This window comes from Aureobasidium melanogenum, assembly GCF_000721775.1.
Source record: "Aureobasidium melanogenum CBS 110374 unplaced genomic scaffold scaffold_8, whole genome shotgun sequence".
In the NCBI taxonomy this organism is placed as follows: domain Eukaryota; kingdom Fungi; phylum Ascomycota; class Dothideomycetes; order Dothideales; family Saccotheciaceae; genus Aureobasidium; species Aureobasidium melanogenum.
The window spans coordinates 476903-496506 of record NW_024470060.1 but is presented as its reverse complement, the minus strand read 5'-3'; the positions used below and the strand labels follow the sequence as shown (position 1 = coordinate 496506).

The window sequence follows — 19604 nt, the reverse complement described above, 5'->3', positions numbered from 1 at the left end:
AAGTGGAAGAGGACCCATGACAGGTTGCCAAACAACAGGAAGAAGAGTGCATAGTCATTGAATGGCGTGTGGTATCATACTAATAAACAAAAAAATAAAACTCCGCCACGAAAAGATGCAGGCCTGAACGCGGATTTCAATTGTAAACAATACAAAACGGAAAGGTGAAAAGAAATAGACCGCATCGAACCTGGTCTCACCGCGACCGTCAATGACAATCATCCAGCTGAGTAAGTTTGTAAAAGGCATACCACAAGAACAATGTGGACGTCATGCGCGACAAGCAGATACTGAATCAGCTTCTAGAAATTGTCTAGGGTCTGGGATTGTAGGGGATGATTAGGTCGCGTAGGACTCTACGGGCGTAACTTGTAGAGCGTCGTGAACGGAGAGATGCTTTGAGAGAGCGTCGTGAGTCGGAGCTTCGCAAAGACGGTTGTCTCAGAAATCGTGTGCGCGCTGATTGTGTCCTTGAACTCATTGAAGAACGATCACTTGCTGGCGCGGAACGTCCTCGAAGAACATTCTAGGGCCGACGGAGTTGTCTCAGAGAGCGCCCCCGCTAAGAAGCTCCCGAGGGAGAATTATCACCTCCTCCATTACCACCACCGAATGCATCTCTCATGCGAGCCCACGCAGCAGTGGCGGCTCCTGAAGCAGCGCCGGGAGTGGATGTAGCATTGTTGGCTGTACGAGAACGTTCGGGACTTTCAGGGAAATTTATGGGATCATCTCTGGTACCTTCACCTTGACCCCATGTTCTGTTGTTTCTTGCAGTCTGACCAGGTTCTCTAGGTCTTGTTGCATCCTCGGGGCCATCTTGAGGCATGATACCCTGTCTACAATGGGGACATGTGTCGTGCTCGCCCAGCCAGGCTTTGATACAGTCGGGGTGGAACCAATGACTGCAGGGTAAGCAGGTGACTTGACTTCCGATGGGAGCCTCATCCATGCAGATGGAACAGTCGGCCTTTCCGGTTGTTTCGTCCAAATCATCCTTGGTGATGGCCTTCTTTGGCAGAGAGGCAATGGCTTCGGCCGAGGCAGGGCCTGGGGCGTTGGATTGATTCTGCTCCATGAGCTGAGATATTATTCGGTCCAGAGCTTCTTGACTATAGACAGCATCGCCATGTTGCATGTTGGCAGGATTGAAGAGAGTGTTCAGCAAGTTACCAAAGCCAAGTGGCTCGAAGTTAGGATCGGGACCAGCTCCTCGTGGAGGGCCACCAAACATGTGGTTGAGAATGCCCGGAAGGTTATCGATGGCCTGGGCGTGGGCTTGGGGACTGTTGGCGTCGCGAGGAGCAAGACGGGCCGTGTACTGGAAGTTGGGACCGCCGCCGGTGAAGACGCGTACGTTGGGTTCGCCGTCGGGAGATTGTGGTGCGGGATTGCGAGTAGCGGGATGTGGTTGACGTCCGGTTCCACCGATGATTTGGTTCAGCATTCTGAGGATGGCGTCGGGTGCTTGTCCGTTCTGAGGACCGGGTGAGGCAGGATTACGAGGGCTGTTGGAAGAAGAGAAAGTATGACTGAAGCTCATAGAAATGCCGCCTTGGGGATTGGTGCGGTATTGGAAGGTGGGAATGTCGCTCTCGTCGGGATCCGGGGCGTCGAGGGGAGTGTTTGCCCACGGATTGTGGTTGTGGAAAGGATGCGGCGGGTCTTGGTGCTCGGCATGGGCCTGTCTAGGGTCATGTTGTGCCTCGATCTGAGGTGCGAGTCAGTAAGAGGCGTTTGGTGGAAGGTGTCGAGTGAGGCGCGCGGCTTACGATCTCTGTAAAGTCGGAATGGCAGTCCGGACATGTCAGGCCGCCCTCGTCTCGGAACCACTCGTTCTCGCACTCGTGGCAGAAGACCAGGTCACGCTGAGACTCCATGATGAGTGAGGGATGGTAGGATGCGCGCGGTAGAGGCGTGTCGAGGTAAAAGATTGTCGATGGCGAAGACAGTGATTGAATCGGAACTATGCGTTGCTCTGCATATGCAATGTCGTGCGGTGCAGTGTTTGCTGATCCGTCACTTTTCTCCAAATAGATCCAATGCCTGTTCTTAGGTATGAGTGTTGACTGAGAACAAGACGTGTGCCATCCAACGACAAGGCAATTGCTCCATCACCAACACAGCGACTGCCGCTTTGTGCTGTCCCGAACATGACGCATTGTTTAGTCGCCGACGCCACACCCATGTGGCGCGTGTTCATGGTCATGTGGCTGACCGAGGACTTCTTCGCGCTTCCATTGCCAACTGCCTCGTGGCAGCGTTTCTCCAGAGAACATATACTTCTTTCGGATCGAGAACCTCGAGAGACTCATGGTGTGCACCTGCAATATAAAATCCTAGTCTTTACACGTGAAACCCGAGCGCTGTGCTCGCCAGCCACCCCAACGAGGCTGAGCAAACCAGCTTTCCGGTTTTCAACCAAACATGCAAAAGCAAATCTGAATGCAATTGATCTTTTTCTCCTTCGCACTTTCCTAAACTTTTGTGATTTCCGTGTAAACTGTGCCGTGGTCCCCTACACGATGAAGTGGAGGTCAATGTTCAATCGCGACAATGATGGAGCGACACGCATGATTGATGAAGCCAGCGCTCTATTACCGTCCCACAGCAGCGAACACATCCCTAGCGCTGTCCCGGCCAAAGAGGTCACGAAAATTGCCCTGCGTCTCAAGCATCAGATTGAACAGGTCATCCCCTGTGAGCTCGAAGAGGACAGAATCACTGCCGCCCATTCCAATGTCATCACTCCATCCGTCGTCGAAACCGCCCGCTCCGCTGGCAAATATGGACGATCCGGTTCTTCTGATCAGGACTACTCTGCCTGTGTTGTCTTTTGCTTGCTGATCTGCAAGAAATGGTTCAAGCGACAGGCTCTGCTGGAACTCTGGGATGCTGACATGCATGAAGTCCGGGCTGTCGCCTGTGAGGTGATCGCTAAGCATATCATCGAATCCGAGGAAGACGCCGGCTTTCTGCTGCAAAGCATTCTTCTCAAGAGATACAGCATTGTCATTGACGGAGAGGAAACTGCTCCTAACAATGTCATCGAAAAGGCTGTTGACTTGCATGCTCTCAGAGTCATCGGAAGCTCGGGTTACCAGAAATGCATTACCTATCTGTGGCGTGGTTGGTTGGTTCAAGACGAAGATGACCCGACTCGCTTCATCGACTACAAGCTGAAGACTTCAACGAGTTACTGGGATCATCTTGACCCTGATCGTATGCGAGCGCCTCTGTACCAGAATGCCCTCCAGGTATTCATCAGTCTGCTCTATCTAGGATTTTATACTGGTGCCATCAACACTATCAACCCTACTGGTGACCTCGACGTTATTGAAGGTCTGCTTTATATCTTCACCCTGGGCTTTGTCTGCGACGAGCTTGCCAAATTCTGGAAGGTCGGAAAATACTACTTTGGATTCTGGAACACTTTCAACAATACCTTGTACGCACTGTTGACCGTCTCTTTCGTTACAAGAATGATCGCTCTCGGTCACCGTATTGGAACAGAAGATAGAAACAAGTTCAACGAGCTCAGCTACAACTTCCTGGCTTTCTCGGCGCCCATGTTCTGGTGCCGTCTCCTGCTCTACTTTGACACCTTCCGCTTCTTCGGCACCATGCTCGTTGTGCTCAAGGTCATGATGAAGGAATCGCTCATCTTCTTCGCCCTTCTGTTTTTTGTCAGTATCGGATTCTTGCAAGCATTCATCGGTCTGGATCAAGAAGATGGCAAACTGGACGCTACCAACTTTGTCGTTCAGGCCATGATTAACGCCGTCATGGGAAGTCCTGAATTCGATGGATTCGACAACTTTGCTCCTCCTTTTGGCTTGATCCTCTACTACATCTTCACCTTCATTGTCATTGTCTTGCTGTTGAATATTCTCGTTGCCCTTTACAACAGTGCCTATGAAGACATCACTGACAACTCTATTGACGAATACATGGCTCTGTTTGCACAAAAGACTTGCCAGTTCGTGCGTGCACCCGACGAAAATGTATTCATTGCACCTTTCAACTTGATCGAATTGGTCTTTTTGGTCTTGCCTTTCGAATGGTGGATGGACAAAAAGACCTACGAGCGTCTGAATGACTATGTCATGGCAACCATCTACAGTCCTCTGTTGATCATCACCGCCGCTCTGGAAACAAGAATGGCCTACAAAGTGCGCTTCAACCGCAACAGAGGAGAGGTAGATGAAGACACCATCGAAGAGTGGGAGCAGCTAGACGGTGAATTTGACTTTGAAGGCGATGGCTGGGCCAAGAAGTGCGACGAAACCAAACCCAATGTCGAGGTCGACAGCACCCTCGTTGAGGTCAAGGCGTTGAGAAAAGAGATTGAAGAGTTGAAGGAGATGCTAAGGAGTCTCAAGAATTGACGGAACTGCAGGATGCGATGTTGGACTTTGTCTGAAATTCTTTATCTCTCACCGGTCAGTTTCAATCATATAAAAAGTACTATGCATTTTTACAGGCCCTGTTTCCTTGCATGCAGTGTTTGAGAGAATCGAACCTACATCTGTGAACGATCAGGAATCAAGGCAACTTCTAGCTGTTCCTACATTGTGATACGTGTCAAGCACAGCATGGGTTGCCATATGTATAAAGGAATCAAGACCAGGACTTTCATGTTCAATGACGCCGTTCGTCACGAGTGTTGTGCCCGCAAGAAGTCAAAGACCATGTTTCCCATCTCATCGCATGACCAATCGCCCAAACGTGAGTGCAGACAATCAACGATCTTGGTAGTCTTCCCCAAGAGAAATGCCCCGGAAAGCCTCATGGTTATGGACGTGAGGGCGAGACTTGGTGTCCCATACACTCCCTGACCGAGCGACTCAAGCAGATTGATATGCATATTGCCCTGAGCACAGTGATTCCAGGCGAACGAAGTTGATAGAATAGTCCAACTCTTGGTGATCCGATAACAGAGTCAGGAATGACGAGAGGACGGGGTTTTGTAGCTATGCTTTGTGGTCGCAGCTCGATCAAGTGAGAATGGTCCATTGCTTGAAACAACACGATAATTATCATCTAGCGTGAAACGGTTAGAATACTGTCACTACTCCTTATCCGTTCTCTTCGTCATGTCATGATCGTCGTCCTTTGCTCATCATCAGCCTGCACTGCCGCAGAATCCTTAGAAACCTCCAGCACCTCTGACTCTTTGCACGGCACCCACGATACCCTTCGCCCAAGCCATCTTTCCAGCGTCCACACCAATGGCTCCCTTGGCCTGATTACCGCTAGCGTCGCGCCAGATGCCATCCACGTTGCTGGCTTTGCCTAGTTTGCCAGTATTCTGGTTTCTTTCGACTCCCTCACGCCACTTGCCGACAATTTCAGCGCTGTCAACCATGATGTTGACTTCCTGGCTGTGATACCAAGATTGTGTGTCTTGGTTGCCATTGCCCATGATACCGAGGTGTCCGTCTACAATCATGAGTTTGACGTGGCAGGAGCGCTGTTTGAAGCTGTCGTGAATAGGAGCGACCTGATCTTTGGCGGTGTAGTAGTGTATGTTTAGAAGATTGCGCGCTGCATCTTCATCTTTGGTGAGAGATGTGTATAGCTTGTTCGCTACGCCTTCATTATGTCCTCCTTGGAAGGGGAGAAGCTCGCCTGCATCGTTGTATCCCAGACATACGTAATATGTCACTTCGACTCCGCGACGTACAGCGGCCAGGAGTTCGGGAAGTAGAGGCGCGGCATTAAGGTCGGGTGTTTGAATGAACACATCGCGTTTGGCGTTGCGTACAGCAGACAGCCATGCCTCATTTTGTGGCATGAACACACCATTGTGGTTGGTTGCGCCGTATGGCTTGCGATTGACCACTGCCATCGGAACGAGCTCATGCACCTTGTGTGGGATGTAGGGCGTCATCTCCTCGCCAGGGGCATACTCTCCTTGGATCGTGGCTTTGACGTCTAGACGCCTGCCACGATTGAGATGACGGGCTGCGACTTCCGGGCCAGTCTCACCATCTCGAGGTGACATGACAGATTGCATACGAGTAACCTCAGCTGCAATGTCTACATCATAGTGAGGATCACCTGGAGCATGCAATGGCAATTCCGTGCGTTTTCCGTCCTCCGCAACTTGATCCAGCGAACGACTGTTGCCGCGTTCCGGAACATTCAGGTTGCCATTCGCGTCAAACATACCACGGAACGAGGGTTGGTCGAATGCTGGTAGACCGCCTTGAGCGGCTGGTGTATCGAAGGATGGTAGAGGTGGGTCGAGTGGGTTGTGCCAGGAAATCAAGAAAGTGTCGTACAGAGAGTCAACAATAGGGCCTTCGACATGGCACATCTGTCAAAAGCGATTAGCCACATCGCCGTAGTATATAAAAACCCTTGAACTCACCATTTCCATATTGGAGTTATCTTGAATGTTGTTTGAGCTCACAATGCCAATCTTTCTATCCACAACCATGAATTTGGAGTGGAACGTGCCCAGCATTGGTCTGTGATAGTTCAAAACTTGCATGTCAAGATGGGGTGCTTCTTGAACAGATGGAAGGCGGATGTTCTTGCCAGTGTACTCTTTTTCGGATACCGTCTGGTGGTTTTCAACAACCTGTGTGCGACTTTAGAATCTTGATCCAATGTGTCGAGATTGTCGCTTACCTGTTTGACGTTTCCTCTATCGTACATGATTTTCACGACTGCTCGTACGCCTCTTTCACCAGCACGTCTTGAGAGCTCTTTGAGACTGTCAGTGATGAGTCGCGAAGCATCGGAGTCCATCCAGTAGTTTGTTGCAAGCAGAACCTCCTTGTCTGCTCTTGCAATCAGATTGGACTATGGACTTCGTTAGTATTATGCAACTAGCCATTAGAATTGTGTTGCACACCATGTGTCTGCAGATATCAGGCAGCCCAGATACTATGGTCAGAGGACATGTTCCTGTGGAACCAATCAAGGAGGGACTGCAGCATCCCATGAGAGGATCATGTTCGAGCGGCATTAAGCTGTCATGGAATACGCGCAAGAACAACTCGCTTGGTGGTGTGGTGAACTTTCCACATTGCAATGCGCGCTCGAGCTCCTCCTCAGTTGCTGGTCTTCTCACAGAGGGCACATGTCCTTCGCTGATTGAGATGTTGTCAGGGTGGTAAAGCTTCTTTGCGGCTTCGCCAGGTGACAGTGAGGGATTCTCAGCTAGCGCCTGTGAGACACTGTGAGGATTGCGACAAAGGCCTTCGACTTTTTCTGACAGCGACATCTTCGTTCGTGGTGTGTGTTGATGAGAGTGCAAGTGTAGAGAGTGCGGCATTGAGAAAGGTAGCTCCAAGCACGGCAGACACCCTCGTGTGGCTGACATGGTTCTACATAAGAGCTAGACCTCAAGCCACAATCGATCCTACGACCGTAACCCCCGCTGACGCGGCCTCGCTTGTATGTGTATTTGACATGGAATTGGCAATGGCAAGCGCGCTTGGAAAAGACCTTGGTCCCAAACTGGTTGGGCCAGCGGTTCGGACGGATGCAATGACGACAGAAAATCAGGGATTTACGGTGGATCATCTCGATTGACACGAACAACAAGCAAATGCCAATGTTTGACAAAGCTTAGCAAAGGCTTGTACATGTGGATCATTCCAGGGGAGAAACCCTGATTTCTTGCACTTTTTGCTTGGATGGAAGCGAGCCGCGTATGTCAGGGCTCGGTGCTGTGCAAGATACAGGTTATTGGTGAAACAGTGATGACATGTGTCCGTGGTGTATGGTAATCTTTGTACGGGCGTAGCTCAAATGATGGAAACAAGATCGTCCCCGATTCTAGATGGCTCAACTACGCGACACTGAACCTAGAAGCAACGCGTCGTGGACAGGTTCTGGCTCACGAGCCTGGCTTAGGGCCGGCCATGTCTAAGACGAGTCCATGCCTACACTGCACGTCCATATCTTTCATTATCGTTCGTCATAAATTATTGATCCCCAAACACCCATGATCTATTATGGGTACTCTCAAGATTGTCTGTCTGTCATTAACTGTTTGGCATGGCATTCCCTAGTCCATTGAATACACTTCGCCAGCCTTCGTTTTACGAAAGGAAACAGGAGAATCTCCACCTGGCCATCAGCTCGTAAGCAGGACTGGTCTATGCGCCAACCCTGCCTGCCGAGGGAAACCTCTTCGCGCTGAGGAGCACGCCTTTTACACCTCTGATCTCTGCCTTCAAGGTCACAGCTGCGTCAGACTTCTTGTCCTTGGAAGCATCAGATGCATTGAGTGAATTGTCTGCGTTCCATGAGTACGATGGCGGGGTATAATAGAGGCCGTCGAGATAATGTCTTGTCTCGCTGACGCTTTCTTGCAATGTTTGGTTACTTGTGCCATTGCTTTCTGCGCCCTCGAGCAGCTCCGAAAGGTGAGATTTCATGATGTCAAGACGACTGGCATGCTTCAGAGGCATTGCTTCAGGCTTGACGAGCTCAGCATCAGAAGACAGACTGGTGCGACGAGAGAGTGAAGGCGAAGTCTGCGTGCCAACATCGCGGTGGAAGAGCTCGGTAGGGTCTGAGGTAATGCTGTCTGTATCAAAGTCTGCCAGATCAGCAGGTGTAGATGGTAGGGATTTCGCCGATGAAGGGACAATGGAAACCAGCTTTGATATTTTGTCGTTGAAGTTGGTTACATGGTCTCCTGTATGCTCAAATAGATCATGACGAGCTTCGTTCAAGTTGTCGGCCATGGGAGCAATGATGTATTTGGACAAGGCATAGGCAGAAGCAGTCAAAGCACCGGCTATATATGTAGCATTTATGAGGCGGCCCACGGTGACGAGTGGGGGAGGTTTTTGAGGCTGAACGAGAAATTCTGGATAAGTAATGATAGGAGGCATATCCCTACGAGGCTGGGGAGTGGTGGATGGAGCTGTTGATCTAAAGTCGGCGGCGGAAAAAGAGACGGCCTTGGAAGCATTGAACTCTTGGTTGGCAGCTTCTTGTGAGCCATCTGTGGTCTTGACGTAGCTCTCTGGTTGTGGACTCCTTTTACTTGCTTCGAACTCTTGTTGGGCAGCTTCTCGCGAGCCATTGGTTGTTTTGGCGTAGTTGTCCAATTGCTCATTCTTCTTGCTTGCTTCGAACTCTTGATTTGCGGCTTCTTGAGAACCATCCGTGGTCTTGACGTAGGTCTCGGGCTGCGGGGCTTTCTTTGTTGCTTCAAACTCCTGCTGAGCAGCTTCGGACGAACCGTCGGTGGTGGGGGTAGTTTTGCTGGCTTGGAACTCTTGTTGCGCGGCTACATTGGAGCCGTCGGTGTCTGAGTTGTGCTGGGCATCTTCTGGACCCATTACTTGGTATATCATGTCTTCAGAGACGTCTTTGGACAACAGAAAGGTCTTCTTTTTATGGTAGGGAGCATCCTTCACGGCGGGATCCTGGAGGAAGCGGCGCACGCGATCAATGGCGGCGAGGCTCGCATCGTGTTCTTGTGTGGCAGCTTGAGTGGAGGCGTCGGTAGCATGGCGTTGCCAGGCTGGAAGGTCTTTCTTGTCGGACATAGTGATCGAGAGCAGATTGTGCTCGAAGTAGTCTGTCGAAGCAATACCGATTGGATTGCTGCATGCGAAGCATGTGGGCGAGCATTGACGACCGGGGCCGATGCCTCGGCATGTCTTTGTGTGGAGAAGTGGCTCAGTTCAGCCACAAGGGCCGAGTGCCACAACTGCCTGCCCGTGGATGAAGGAAGCTTTAACTGTGAACAACCAATTACTGTATGCGCCGCCTATCGTCCGCCTCAAGCTCTGCGCATACGAGTCCCACCCATAATCATGTCTGCGCCCGCCAATAAAAGGCAGAAAACTTCAAGCGGAAGTCCTGCAGGCCCGTCACATTCAAACAGAAACACGCGAACTCCTCCAACGAGTCGGCCTGCGAATGCCAACAGGTTGGTCCCCCATTAATCACAGACGGTCAAATACGAGCATGCTTGCTCCAGCCAAGAGACTTCACGTTGGAAGTAAGACGTGATGGTTGGGAAGCGGCAACCGGCAGCATTCCACGAGCCACACACCGACAAACGCGCAATCATTATCCATCATTCCATCTGCCCTGCTTATCTTTCTACCAAAATATCGCTGCACTTCATCCAAAATGCCTCCAACCCGCTCCACGAGATCAACAAGGGCCGGAACTTCTCGACTGACACAACCTACCAGCACATCCGCCAGCATCAACAGGCAAACTTCCGATCCTCATCACTTGCGCATCACCGTCAAAGCTCCCCCAAGTAAGCTACGCCAGGCCATCTCGGGCGATGACAATGAGTCCGACTATCCCGATGCCGACGACTCTCCTGAACCTCCTGTGAGGACCGCTCGCTCGACTCGCAACCCGCGCACTGTCCTCGATAATGAATCCGACGATGACCAAGAAGAAGATGATGATGAAGACGAGGATGAGGACGCTGAAGGAGAGGACGACGACGTCGACAACACAGAGATGGTGGACGCTGAGGGTAGCGATGATGACGCCGACGCCGATGCTGACGATATGGATATGGATTCTCCACATCCAGCAGCTCCTGTCATTCGTGTTTTGCCAGCAGTTTCCACTGCAACCTCAAAATCAAAGGCCAATGTCGCCGTCTCTGCACCTCCACACAAAGGCAACCTCAAGAGCGTCGAAGCCAAGGAGTTAGACGATGATGATGAAGACGATGACGATGAGTTGTCTGACCTACAATCTGGAGACGAGGATCTACCTGGGGCAGAAGATGACGACGAAGAGCTTGATAGCGACCTCGACGGCGAGGAGGGTGATGTGACCTTGGATATGACCAAGTTGACTCGCCGCCAGCGTGCCGTCTACGATGAAGAGCAGGACGAAAGTCTGATGGCTCTGTCCAATGAAGCACAGAAAAAGAAGCATCTCACTGCCGAGGAACACGCCATGCGCAGAGCTGAAATGGCGAGACGAAGGAAGAATCTATCTGAGAAGCGCAATGAAGAGGAAAAGGTTTGTACTCATTCTACTGCTACACACTTTCTGCAACTAACATGCCTTTCCAGATGGATACCATCAACAAGCTGCTCAAGAAACCTGCTCCCAAGCGTCGAACGCGCGCTGAAATTATTGCTGCTCAGAACGCTGCGGAGGCAACTCCAGCATATACTGAGGACGGGGAGGAATACTTCCATCCTGCAAGCTCTCTCTTCGTTCGCTACGTCAACAATAAAGACGGAAGCCGGATAGGTGTGCCGTCAGAATGGCTGGAAGAAGGTCAACCTGTAGGACAAGTCTTGAGGAATGGATGGAAAGCACCGTCTAAGATGGTTGAAGAGGTATCTTGAGAGGTCACTGTCATTCGATCAATGGCTGTAGCCACAATAACGATATACGCGCGTCCGACCATCTGCATTTCTGTTTCGCTGCGCCATTGCTGTACAGCATGATGTGTGTTACAATCCTTGTCGTTCCAGAGAGCCTGTGTCGGACCACAACGCCTACTCGAGTACGACACAATGACTTCGACATTAGTACGCAACCACACTACAGGCTGAATTCGCAGCACGTTTCACGATCGACGGAAGACGCAACATTCGATCTGCAAGGAAGAGCACGGGAGAGCCGCTTCTGCCGTTGTGCTCGCACCTCCAACTCGGTTTTGACAGGGTGTTCCCCCAGACTTTGTGCCTGAGATGAGGAATGATCTGCATGTGACGTCTTCGAAATGCTATCTGCCGTGGGGAAGAAAATGAAACATTATTCATTGAGCAATAAACATTTGCTGCTCCCATTGGCGATGATGTGACGCAGTCGTTGTGCCGTCGTTGCATGATGTACGTAGGTAGCGTTTCTGTCAGTCTATATATTCTAACAGTCATGCCTCTCCATTCCGGACCTCAACTCCATTCGCCAAAATGAAGTACCTAAACTCCCTTCTGTTGTTGGCCACTGGTGCTCTTTCCCAGCAGGTCACTTATGAGAATTCTTCCTCTACTATTCTTCGAGTGGACAATGGCACCTACGGCCCTGCAATTGAAGAATATCACTATTACTATGACCAATGGCCGATCGGATTAGCCATCTCCTCGAAAGGACGATTCTTTGTCTCATACACTCGAGGAGACTATGCCTACACTGTCGGAGAGGTGGTCAACAAGACTGCTGAAGCACCATACCCATCCCAAGCGCTGCAAGTGCCAGTTGCCGATCTGAACACAACATGGAACGGCATTGCTTTTGGCAGCGGCAACAGCACTGCTTTCATCTCTGTCCAGGCTCTTTACATCACTCCTGAGACTAGTACACGTCCCGAGACACTTTGGATTTTGGACACCGGAAGACCTACCGTCCACAATGCAGCTGGTGACCCAAGCATGCCCTACGCTCAGCCAGGAGGCCCTAAGCTCATGGCCATCTCCCTTACAAATGACACCATCTACCAGACCTACACTTTCCCTAGCACTGTCCACTACCCCGATTCCTACCTCAATGATCTACGTTTCGATCTGAGAGCCAACGTCTCTGGTACTTCAGGAGGTGGTATCGCCTACCTGGTTGACAGCTCGAACGAAGGACGCAACGGTTTCATCATGGTTGACCTCAAGACTGGTGAATCGTGGCGCAGACTCGAACAAGACAAAAGCGTTTTGCGTGTGCCCAACGATGTTCCCACTTACTTCGGCAAGCCTTTCTACTACCGTTCGCTCGGAATGCCAATCAGCTGGCAAAAGGAAGGACTTGATGGCATTCAGCTCTCCATGGATGGCGAGACAATCTACTACTCTCCTTTGACATCGAAGACGCTTTACTCGATCCCATCTGCCAATCTTCGTGTGAGAGATAGCAACCCTCTTGCCGAAGTCTGGGCACACAGCAATGTATCCTCGAAGGGTCAACGTGGTGGCGATGCCAACGGCTTCGAAGGCGACAGCAGTGGAAAGATTTACCAACTCATGCCTGAGCAGAATGCTGTCTACTACTTCGACCCTAGCGATGGTATGACCCACGGCTTCCTTCAAGACCCTAGAATCTTGTGGCCCGATGGTGCTACTGTTGGTGCTGATGGCTATATCTATCTCAACATCAATCAGCTGCCCTTCCAGCCAGATTGGAACTTCGGCGTTGATGGTAGATTGCATCCTGGTGCTGTGTTGAGAGCAAAGCTGCCTGATGGCGCAGTGAAGATTAACACTTTTTACTGAGCGCAGCAATGACAGCATGTTATTCAGTAATGATGCTAGTTGTTGCTCTAATGATACTTCCATAGCAAAGATATAATACACAATCATTCATATATCTAAAACCAAAACGTGATCTATTGTTTTGCCTTCCACTCCTCAATGACCTTCTGAGCAATCTTTGTGCCCTCCATTCCAGCAGGCATACCGGCATAGACTGCCGCCTGCAAAATGGTCTCTCGAATTTCCACTTCAGAAGCTCCATTGTTGAGTGCTCCTCTTGTGTGAACAGCCAATTCTGGACCACGGTTCATAGCACACAGCATTGCTACATTCAACAAACTCCTGGTCTTGAGATCTAGACCCGGTCGTGTCCAGATGGCTCCCCATGCTCCCTCTGTAGCTAGCTGTTCACTTTGTGTGAGTAATTTGTAGTGAAGGAAGTACAACTGGGAATGGATATGTACCTCCTGCATGGGTTTGGCGAAATCTGAAGTTGCAGCTTCGAGAGCGCGGTCGACGTATTCCTTTCCAGCGACCTTGTTGCGCATTTCTAGACCGGCATCGTAGAGGGTTTTGTGGGCCTCTTTGACCTTGTCTGCGTTTTGTTCTGTGTATTTGGATGCCATGATTTCGAGCTTTGATTTTGCAGTGTCGCAATTTAGTGGATTTGGAGAGTGTATAGTATGTGTAGTAGTGTCAAGTGGTATAGATTTAATAAACCTTGTCAGAGAATCGGAGGTGTCATTGTGCAGAAGGTGGTGCGGGGCCCATAGCCGAGGAGAGATGAATGAAGTCAATGGAGTGTCCGAGGCATCATTGCTCTGTCGTCGGCTCGACTTGCATGCTTCAACAACCCATTATCGACTGTTGACTTGCTCCTCTTCCTTGGATAAGTACCAGAATATTTTTTCTGGTATTGGAGACATGAAAGCGAGAACATAAAGAACGCGGCCGAGAGCAGTTCATGTCCATCGAGGGCCGAATGCCGACTTGAAGCGCTTGTCATACAGCATTCGCTCACGAGTGTAAATGTAGACCCGATGAGTGTCTACAAGACACAAACATCACGTATCGAAGATTCAGCTTGCCGCCGGACGAGATTCCAGGAGTGGGTTTGGAACGATCCCTAGGTATTTTCTGTGCCAAGCGCTCTGGCAGGCACGATTCTCTTCCTCCCAGTGTGCTCAAGGCGGTCACAGTGCAGCTATAGAAATGCACAATACTTTCGTAAAGAATGTGGTCTCCACAGAGAGGACCTCACCTAAGGCTATCTCAATGGCTAAGCTTGTTCTCGAATCACAATTGTGCATTTCGATAATTGGATTGAAACTGTCTTTAGCACACGGGGAGGTTCGACGGCCCAGAACGGAGATTCATTCGTTGGTTTCTTCTTCCAGATGTCTGTTGGAACAATCCTTCCTCTCGTCCAAGAGAACGGTGAGACTCGGCGTGCAAGCCTCTAGACTTGTCAACAAACACTTCAAAAATGCTATGCCTTGAGTCGGGAAGAAACTCAATCAAGATATGGGCAATGCTTGCAACTTTCTTTCTCCTAACATCAGAAATTCATATTCTCAAACTCTGCAAAGCCGTGTACCTTCCATACACAACGCTTGCAGAACAATAGCAGCCCTAATGACCATCACATTTCTAAAAGCATCAACATCGTCAGAAGCGGAAAGAGCAACCCTCCTCCTACCTTCCAACTTCCCAAGCAACTCCATAACCCCCAAATCACCTTCGGACCGCAACATAAACAGCCAAGAAATGCAGCTTCCAGGCTCGGAAGCTAGGATCTCTGTCCGCAACTTCTTCAACCGTGTATCATCATCTGTGTTGTTTGACTCGGTTTGCTGCATTTTGTCGGCCACGCAGATGGCTAATTTCTTGGCACATTCCATTCGTGCAGCACGATAACCAGTCACGTCTTGTTTGTTTACTGCTGCAGCTACAGCTAGCAGTTCGTGGATGAGTGTAAAGTGTATATTTGGGACGAGATTCCAGGCTGTGAGGAGCCACATGCCCATCTCACGATCGAAGACCCGAGGCAGGGATGACTTATCAACTGCAGGATATAAAGTTGGAAGTGGTGATTGTGTTGTGGGAGCGGATAGTGAATTTTCTGAGGTCGTATCGGAGATGAGGACAGTGTAGGGGGTGTAAGGGGTACTGGGTATGCCGGGCGCAACGCTATCGCAAACGACACTACTGGGAGTGGTAACAGGAGGCGGGGATTCACTGACGCTTGATTGGAGAGATGAGTCTGACCGTATCGATTTTGCGTCGGGGGTGTGTGGGACCTGGGAATCTGTATATACAGGAGGCGCAGGACGAGGATCATACGCTGGCGGCGCTTTGCTCTGTTCTTCTAGAAGAGCAGAGCATGCTTTTCTCTTCCTTGATGGGACCTCTTGTGCATCGTGCCAGCCTTGAGCCTCCCACAGATCAAAAGCACCATCCCATCCGCTCCCATACATGTTTTTCAGAGTGATTTGAGGCGTGAAAAAGGCTACTTTCTGCTTCATGTAGCTGGAGAAGCGTTGAAGTCCGACTTGAGCATATGAGCTGAACTTCACATACAAATCAAACTGCCTTGCTTCAGACAATGACTTGAGGCCATCGAGAAGTGCAAGCGGCGTACCGCGCAGTTTGCTCGTGTAAGGCCGCGCATTCATGACAACTCCGCATGTGCGTTTATGACCGAGCGCGAATGATATATGCAAGATGCGAGTCGTGTTCGCAGAGACGGCGTCGGCAGGGCGTTCAAAGAGAGCCTCAGGCACAGAATCGAGAGAAAGTGGTTGAAAGTCATGGATTGCACTAGATATGCGCAAGTCTTCTGCGGGGACGACTAAGAAGAAGCTGCGTGGACGTGCCTTTGATTTGGAGCGCGTTTTGACAGACATTGTCAGAATGACAAGCATCTCATTCTTGTCGTGATTGATGGCAAACCAGAAGCGCAGCGAGCTATCATTGCCGTGTACAGGCAATGGCCCTCCGAGGTAACGTTCTTTGCCCAGCTCTTTCTCCTCCCACCGAGCGCCAACTTGGTGGCCGCCCACGATCCATTCATAGCCTGCGTCAGGCGACAACAAGACATCGCCAGCATCGGTATCGAACTTGAAAACATCGTCGTTGCAAGACATGTCATCGGGGTCTAATCAGTCAGTCAAGCCTACCGTTTCCCTGCGAGCTAGAAAGCAGCGCAGTTCCCACCCGCCCAGGCTTTCGCGTTGTTGAGAAATGCAGAGCAGCCTTGACTCAATATCAACAAAGTACAGAATCGGGCCTCACCGGTAGCAAAGCCAGAGAGACTCATTCACACAAGGCTCAAGTCCGCAGTCGACGCTGCCAAAGGCCCAGTCACGCAAACAGTGTTGGGATAGAGCCGGAGGCAATGAAAACTGAAGAGCAGGTTTCAAGGGATAGAGTCGGACTAGCAATGCACTGGTTTGGCAGGCGCGAGAAATATTTCGACTTGTTATGATTGTTGACATTAACAAAATGTGATCGAGGCAGCCACCTTTGAGCGCGAAGTTGAACGAACTTCCGCGAGCCAACGCGTCTCGGTCACGTGTACTTATGCTTTCTGATCTATGCATCTATGCATCTATGCATATCAGATCTGTGCGACTTGTGTATCAATGCACAAGGCACTTGGTGCGCGACATCAGTTTCCCTTGCCATCTGTGACCTTTCAATGGAAATGCCTCACATCAAAACACGATTATGCATTTCGGCAGCTGGAATCTTTACGAAATCTCGCGAAGAGAAAATTACTGAAAGGCTAGTGAAGTCTCAATGCTTAGAACGGGTATTTGTTGTTTGCTACAAGTGCGTGATGCCACGCTGGGTATTATAAAATCAAATCTAGGATCCTGGTCGACTTCTATGCTCCATGCGGATTTCTTAGCTGAATTGGTCGCCATGGTCGCCGTACTGCTGCACCTTATTGGCCTTCCTCATTCTTGTCTGCCTTCGAATCTCCTTTGCTTCCGCCTCACGCTCCAGACGTTGTTTCTTCTTTCTCTCCCAGACTGCTCGGATCGTGCGTCTAGTCTGTTCCTTTCCTTCCTCAAAATTCGCTCGAGCCAATGATACAACTTTGTCGATCTCATCATCTGTGTAGACGAAATTCCATGTGCTCATGAAGTCCGATGTCTGCGGGTCGACGCCTGGTACCTTGTCGTTCTTGAGGAAGGGGAAGTAGATGACAGCAATACCAGCATCTGGCCGCATGAGCTCCCACTCCTCTTCGACTCGTTTTGAAAGAGGTGGTTCTGTGTCATTCTCACGCTCCTCGGTTGTGCCAACCCAGACAGTGCAATATCCCAGCTCTGTAGGTTTGGCCGGGACCTTCTCGCCTGCCACGACGGCACCGGAAGCTTCTGCATGTCTTGCACGTTCGATTTTTGCGACAGCTTCTTTCTCTGTCGTGACCTGTGCTTGCTCGAGTTCCTTGAGAGTCTGCTCCTCACTGAGTTCCTCACTAGGCCACCCAGCACCAATAGGCCAACCTTTGATTCCTCGTTGTTTGACATAGCCATCTGTCACTTTGATCCAGTTATCCTTTCTGACATCTGCAGAAGCATCGAACGCAATCAAAACGTCAATGTCCCTTCCTGGACGTAGGAGTGGATATATAGGGAGGTTGTTGCTCATTCCAGCATCCATCAGCTGTAGCGTTGTCGCATCGTGAACGCTCTGGGGACATGACTGAGGTAGAAGACTTTTCATGTTTGCAGCAAAGTTCGGTATGGATGCTGGCTCGAAAGGATGAACTTTAGTAAGGTCGTCATCCTTCTCGGCTATCAACTGGTCAATGCCACTGAACCCAGCAAGACTGCGAACGATAGGTCTAATTTCCTTGTAGTAGTGAGACAGTGTCGCGCAGAATGCACTTCCCCAGATGCCCATAAGCATAGGAACTCGAAGCTCGGGTAGCGCGAGGCCGTTCTCTCTCCAGACGCTGTACCCTCTATCGAATCTGCGACCGATGGCCCAGGTTGGGATTCCGGCTCCGAGCTCCTCACAGAAGAACTCATAAGGTGTCCATTCGAACCACTGGAACCAGGACTCCGCTCTAGCAACCGCCCTTGAGTTCTCGTCCTTGAGGTTCATGGCACGATCTTGTGACTGGACAACTTCAGGAATCTCATGACGGACCGCTGTGTATATGGGAAGCGGGTAAGCACCGGAGTCTGTATATTGCCGTTGGTTGGAGATTTTAAAATCGTAATCTGAGACGCCTAGCTCGCCTCTAGGAACTAGCAGACGCGCACCAAGAAGGAGACCGTATACATCCACGAGACCAAAGGCTGCATCCGGAACACCCTTCATCTTTTCAACCATTCCACTGAGGAGGTATTTGCTGGTAGGTGCGCTGCTCAAAAGCGAGAGTGCTGCCGGAGGATATGCGATATGGACGTTGAGGCGGTTCTTGAGATGATTGATCATACGGCCATGATTTTGTTGGCCGACAGAAGAGTAAAACAAGGTTTGTAACCAACAAGAGCCACTGACACCTGCTGTGTAGGTCACGCAATCAAATAGTCCTGCTTCGTGTGCAGAGAGATACGAGGAGGTGCCGGCAACCAGGGCGCGAAGACCGCCACCAGATCCGCACATTGCGATAATGGGTACATCAGCCGGGTGGATTTCTGCTTCGGGCACACCAAGATACTTCGCCAGAGCAGCAGTTGTGCGTAACTTCCTTTTTTCTAAGAAATGACGCTCCTCTTTGCAGATGTCATCTGATACTCGAACTCGTGCGTCCCAAATGATCTCGGGATTTATCTCAGGATCGTTTGCTTCGTGCCAAATTTCCTCGGCTAGAGAACCTGGAGCCATCGACAACTCATTCTGCAACTTGGATATGTATCCAGGTATAACCTTGACCCATCGCGGTACAATGGTGCCCGCGATTTTCTCGCCAAGCTTCGAAATCTCAAAATTGACGATGTTGTCCTTGGCTGCTTCAAAACTTCCGACCATGCTGCGCCATGCAGATACATCTGAATCTTCTAGGGTCTCACTGACATCTGAAGCTTTGTGGCCTTTGGTTTGAGAAGGCGGCGCTTGCTGACCTGGTCGAGCTTGGTTGCCATGGTCTCCAGCGCCAGAGGGTCCAGATTGCACATTTTGGTCATCGGAATCTGGTTTTTTGATGAGGACCGGCCACGAGAACCAATCCTGGGACTCTGAATCTCCAGAACTGTCTGCATATAGAATCTGGGCAGAGGAAGTCAGGGCGTATGTGCCTGTACAAACTACAACTGTAGCGACAGCACGGGTTGTGCCTCTGCATGAGCGCCTGTACCCTGGCAAGGCATGGTGGAGTTGCCGGCGACTGGACGAAGATTAGCAGTCTGTTGTATGATAGTGATTGGTCCACTGGAGGAACTCACCAGCCCACGCGGGGCTTTATGTTGTAGCGGAAAGCACTCGATCTAA

At 50.5% G+C, this 19604-nt stretch overlaps 8 protein-coding genes across 8 annotated transcripts; 3 read left to right on the top strand and 5 right to left on the bottom strand.

Annotated features, from left to right (window-relative positions):
* Positions 1–562: 562 nt before the first annotated feature.
* On the bottom strand, positions 563–1880 carry M437DRAFT_46536 (uncharacterized protein; the record flags this gene model as incomplete). Its single annotated transcript, XM_041021290.1, has 3 exons — positions 563–651; positions 694–1711; positions 1773–1880. The coding sequence occupies 3 exons, from the start codon at positions 1878–1880 to the stop codon at positions 563–565; spliced, it is 1215 nt and encodes a 404-aa protein (XP_040880551.1).
* A 645-nt stretch (positions 1881–2525) lies between these two features.
* M437DRAFT_74779 (uncharacterized protein) lies at positions 2526–4388 on the top strand (the record flags this gene model as incomplete). Its single annotated transcript, XM_041026300.1, has 1 exon — positions 2526–4388. The coding sequence occupies one exon, from the start codon at positions 2526–2528 to the stop codon at positions 4386–4388; it is 1863 nt and encodes a 620-aa protein (XP_040880550.1).
* A 761-nt stretch (positions 4389–5149) lies between these two features.
* On the bottom strand, positions 5150–7237 carry M437DRAFT_47273 (uncharacterized protein; the record flags this gene model as incomplete). The annotated part of the gene is made up of 4 exons (XM_041021425.1): positions 5150–6322; positions 6377–6589; positions 6640–6813; positions 6866–7237. The coding sequence occupies 4 exons, from the start codon at positions 7235–7237 to the stop codon at positions 5150–5152; spliced, it is 1932 nt and encodes a 643-aa protein (XP_040880549.1).
* Positions 7238–8138: 901 nt separating this feature from the next.
* M437DRAFT_25466 (uncharacterized protein) lies at positions 8139–9413 on the bottom strand (the record flags this gene model as incomplete). The annotated part of the gene is made up of 2 exons (XM_041019088.1): positions 8139–8873; positions 9150–9413. Coding segments are annotated over 2 exons (999 nt in total), but the record flags the coding sequence as incomplete, so codon positions are not given.
* A 703-nt stretch (positions 9414–10116) lies between these two features.
* Positions 10117–11315, top strand: M437DRAFT_47179 (uncharacterized protein; the record flags this gene model as incomplete). The annotated part of the gene is made up of 2 exons (XM_041021401.1): positions 10117–10980; positions 11034–11315. 2 exons carry the CDS (start codon positions 10117–10119, stop codon positions 11313–11315), a joined length of 1146 nt encoding a protein of 381 aa, XP_040880547.1.
* A 570-nt stretch (positions 11316–11885) lies between these two features.
* Positions 11886–13172, top strand: M437DRAFT_47168 (uncharacterized protein; the record flags this gene model as incomplete). The annotated part of the gene is made up of 1 exon (XM_041021398.1): positions 11886–13172. The coding sequence occupies one exon, from the start codon at positions 11886–11888 to the stop codon at positions 13170–13172; it is 1287 nt and encodes a 428-aa protein (XP_040880546.1).
* A 113-nt stretch (positions 13173–13285) lies between these two features.
* Positions 13286–13777, bottom strand: M437DRAFT_46993 (4-carboxymuconolactone decarboxylase; the record flags this gene model as incomplete). Its single annotated transcript, XM_041021355.1, has 2 exons — positions 13286–13555; positions 13616–13777. The coding sequence occupies 2 exons, from the start codon at positions 13775–13777 to the stop codon at positions 13286–13288; spliced, it is 432 nt and encodes a 143-aa protein (XP_040880545.1).
* Positions 13778–16059: 2282 nt separating this feature from the next.
* Positions 16060–19145, bottom strand: M437DRAFT_74772 (FabD/lysophospholipase-like protein; the record flags this gene model as incomplete). Its single annotated transcript, XM_041026299.1, has 2 exons — positions 16060–16118; positions 17156–19145. 2 exons carry the CDS (start codon positions 19143–19145, stop codon positions 16060–16062), a joined length of 2049 nt encoding a protein of 682 aa, XP_040880544.1.
* Positions 19146–19604: the final 459 nt, after the last annotated feature.